This window comes from Diaphorina citri, unplaced genomic scaffold, assembly GCF_000475195.1.
Source record: "Diaphorina citri unplaced genomic scaffold, Diaci psyllid genome assembly version 1.1 scaffold54200, whole genome shotgun sequence".
NCBI classification, from domain to species: Eukaryota; Metazoa; Arthropoda; class Insecta; order Hemiptera; family Psyllidae; genus Diaphorina; species Diaphorina citri.
The window spans coordinates 1-3,597 of record NW_007431506.1 but is presented as its reverse complement, the minus strand read 5'-3'; the positions used below and the strand labels follow the sequence as shown (position 1 = coordinate 3,597).

The 3,597-nt window shown below is 39.3% G+C and overlaps 1 protein-coding gene across 1 annotated transcript in view; it reads left to right on the top strand.

The window, feature by feature from the left end:
- Positions 1-3,573, top strand: part of LOC103523905 (ATP-dependent RNA helicase ddx24-like) — a gene marked incomplete at both ends in the record, with an annotated part of 10,347 nt that extends 6,774 nt beyond the window's left edge. The window contains one exon of the mRNA XM_008488913.1: positions 2,755-3,573. Coding sequence (XP_008487135.1) covers positions 2,755-3,573 — 819 coding nt within the window. The remainder of the gene's footprint in view (positions 1-2,754) is intronic.
- Between the last annotated feature and the right edge of the window lie 24 nt (positions 3,574-3,597).

Here is a 3,597-nt window from a genome sequence, read left to right as displayed (position 1 = left end):
TCGTTATCTTCGTTTTTTCTTTTTTTATTTATTTTCTTTTTCTTCTTTTTTGTGTTTGGTCCTTTATTTTTTCCTTTTTTTGCGTGTTTGTTTTGTTTTTTTTCGTTCTTTTCTTTTCTTTTTCTTTTTTACATTATATAAACTTTTTTTTTTTTTTTTGTTACTATACGAAGGTAAAATAATTGCTACATAATATGACTATTCCACGTGAATCATGTTACCCCTTCTACTGTCTAAAAGAATCATGTATCTTCTTTCTTAATTCTATTTTTTGAATCTCAGAACTTAATAGTAATTAGTCTGACTGGACGAACAGTTTCATAAGTAACTTATAATTTATTTAAAATGTCAAATCATCAACTTGTCCCAATGAGAAATCAGGTTCTTAACACGTGCTTAACAGGACGGTACATAAAGTAAACGGTGCACACGTGAAGGATTGACAAGTGTGCGTTCTAATTTCTCTAGAGTAGAGCCCCTGATGGCGCGAAAAATCAGGTACTACAAGTTTTACTTGACAGCGAAGATTAGATCTTCAATACCTTCGAAAAGTATAGTCTTATCCTCTCCGAGCAGGACCCCAGGAACATAGCTACGCTAAGACATGTTGAACTTTAGACTATTCGCCGCAAGTTCCTGCTTCGGATTAGATAAGCGTTCCTAAAAAAGCGGCGTCTCGCACTAATACGTACATAAACAGGATTCTTTTTCTAAGTCAATTAAACCACGAGGTATGCGAGTCATACACATTATAATCCATCGTCCATAGGTTTCAGCATTTACTCTGGCGCCTACTAGTGAGTTCCGAAGATTTATTTGATGACCGGTTTTCTCCGCTCGGCCCACATCCCCGGGCCCTCACCTCAAGAGAAGGTAACTCCAGCACAATGGAGGACGCGCGAGCTCGTGAGCGGACGATGGAGACCCGTAAAAGGTCGCGAGGTACCTACGGACCGCACAAAGACCGTGGCGACCTTTGAACAATGTTACGACGGGGGTCCTGGAGAATTAGATCCACGCCGTATTTACGTTGTAATTTTTAACACAACACACATCAGCGCACACCGCTCCAGGCGCCCCGGGCACGGCGGGCCGCTGCCATATCGGTATAGGAGTTGTAAGGATTAAATAAACCTTTGAAACCATAGAGCATGTCTACAATAGGGTAAGAGAGTTCGTACATAACGGTGTTGTTTTTGCTTTTTTTTCATTTACCTGGTTTTTTTTTTTTTCTCTTCTTTTCTCTTTTTTATCTCTTTTTTTTAATCTCATGTATACAGTAATTTAAATACCTATCTCTATGTACATCCTATTGATATGTACCATTTTTGCCCTCCCACCCAGCCCCATACCCAGCAATCAATTACTAGGTCTGCGGCTGGGTGTGACAGCTTAATGGTCTCTTTCCCCAGTTGCCTAGAACCCTTTTTAGAGGTAGATATATACAACAAGGCTTAATGCAGATACCCGTTCGACACCCCCCCGCCCACGACCGCAGATTTCACCGCAGCCGTGAGAGGAGACATGCCGACTTTAAGGTCTGAGCTCCGCCCATGTTACATTGTTAGTTGCTAAAATTAACACCACTGTCTATCCTGACTGTCAGGATTAGTGATGGGACTCGAGTGAGATTTTTCAACTCGATTATTTTCTACTCGATTATTTTCCAATTCGAGTTGTAACTCGAGTGGAAATTAATCGAGTTGAATATTTATTCCTGGAAATTACACCGTGCCGATTTCTCACTCGCGAGTCGAGTAGGCGAGCGAGTCGCTGATATTCGGGTTTTCGTTCGGAAACTCTCGGCATACGGGTATACCACTATACCCCTCCCCCTCTTCAGTTCTCTTTCTTGCATCATCATCTAGTAAGAGGCAAGAGGGGAGAGGGGGGTAGTGAATCATTCAACTCGTTCAAACGAATAGTTTTTCTGACGAATAGATTTGTACTCGAATAGAAACTGTATGTTGCAATAATATGTGGCGAGTGCGCGAGTGAACTCGGGTCAGAGAACCCAATGAATAGTTTTTCCACTCGAGTGGAACAAAATAATAATCGAGTGGACTCGAGTGAAGTCAAACTCGAGTCCACTCGAGTAAAATCATTCACTCGGCCCATCACTAATGTGACAGAAAATTTTCTGGAAAATAAGGATCCTCTTGATTTTGATATCTCTGTGAAAATTTAAAGAATTAAACTGATTTTAACCCAGTAGCAGTGTTAATTGGTTCAAAAATGGTCAAAGTGATACCAAAGAATGGTTTGTCATGGAAACCTTTGTCTCTGAAATCCCGGGTTCTCTCTCAAAACCTGGATCTGGATGGTTTGATCGGTGTCGAAGAACTCACTGATTACTGCTTAGACAAGGTATGTAAAACATTCAGCCACAGTGAATTTAAAGGTCTAAAAAGCCATCCTAGTTAGCTTGGTGTTTAGCACACCTACTCTGTACGTGTTGGATCATGGGTTCGATTCCCACCAGGGCAAACTTTATCCTCAACTAATAAGGTGCTTTCCCCTACCCTCCTGTCTTCTCTTTGATATTTGGATGATTCTTCTCAGTTGCTACAGTGTCCTCTTTCAAACCTTAAAAAAAAAAAAAAAAAATGAAAAGAAACAATTCATTTTTATGAAGCTTGGTTAGCCTAGGGGTAATGCAGTTTCAGGCAATTCAGAAAGTCCCAATCTTGAACTCACCAAATTTTGTATTAAAATATTCTGATTATTTAATATTTTTATTTCTTGAATTTTCAGAAAAACAAAACTGTTGTCATTGGAGCGCCTAAAACATCAGCCAAAATTAAAGATGGAGGAGTGAAAAAGAAAAGGAAGAAAAAGAAACCTCTTAAAACTAAAGTGAAAAGCAAAACCAAGTTCAACCTTCAGGAGGAAGAAAACAATGAAGAAGAGGAAAGAGCTGAAGCTGACAAAGAGAAAACAGAAGACATTAATGTAACTGTGAGTTCTAAAAAGAAAAAGTTGAAAAGGAAACAAAACCCCAGTCAAGTTGAGGTCTCTGAGCTTAGTGCAAATACAAATGATCCTGATGATCAAGTAAATAAAACTGAAGAGATTCAATCTGATGAACCTCACAGTAAAAAACTGAAGCAGAAAAAGAAGAAGAAACAGACATACACAAGTGCTAATAAGGAACTATTAGAGGTTGACACCAGTAACAATGAAGATATGTTTGTACAAATGGCCGAGTGGGTCAAGTTCAATATTCCAGAGACCATTATCAGAGCATTGTATCAGAAAGGTTTCAAAACCCCAACAAAGATACAATCCATGGTAATGCCTTCTGCATTGTTAGCAAGGAAAGATATAGTTGGTGCTGCAGAGACTGGGAGCGGTAAAACCTTGGCATTTGGCATTCCTATCTTGACAGGAATTGTGAATAAGCTTGAAAATCCAACAGAAGAAGATGAAAATGATTCTGGCCTTGAAGAAGAAGCAGAAGAAGTTTTGGAAGAACTGGAGGAAGAATCAGCCAATACCACTGAGTTTGTTAAGAAAACGAGAAATAAGTTATATGCTCTGATATTAGCACCTACTCGTGAACTTGCAATACAAGTACAGAATCATATTCTGGATGCA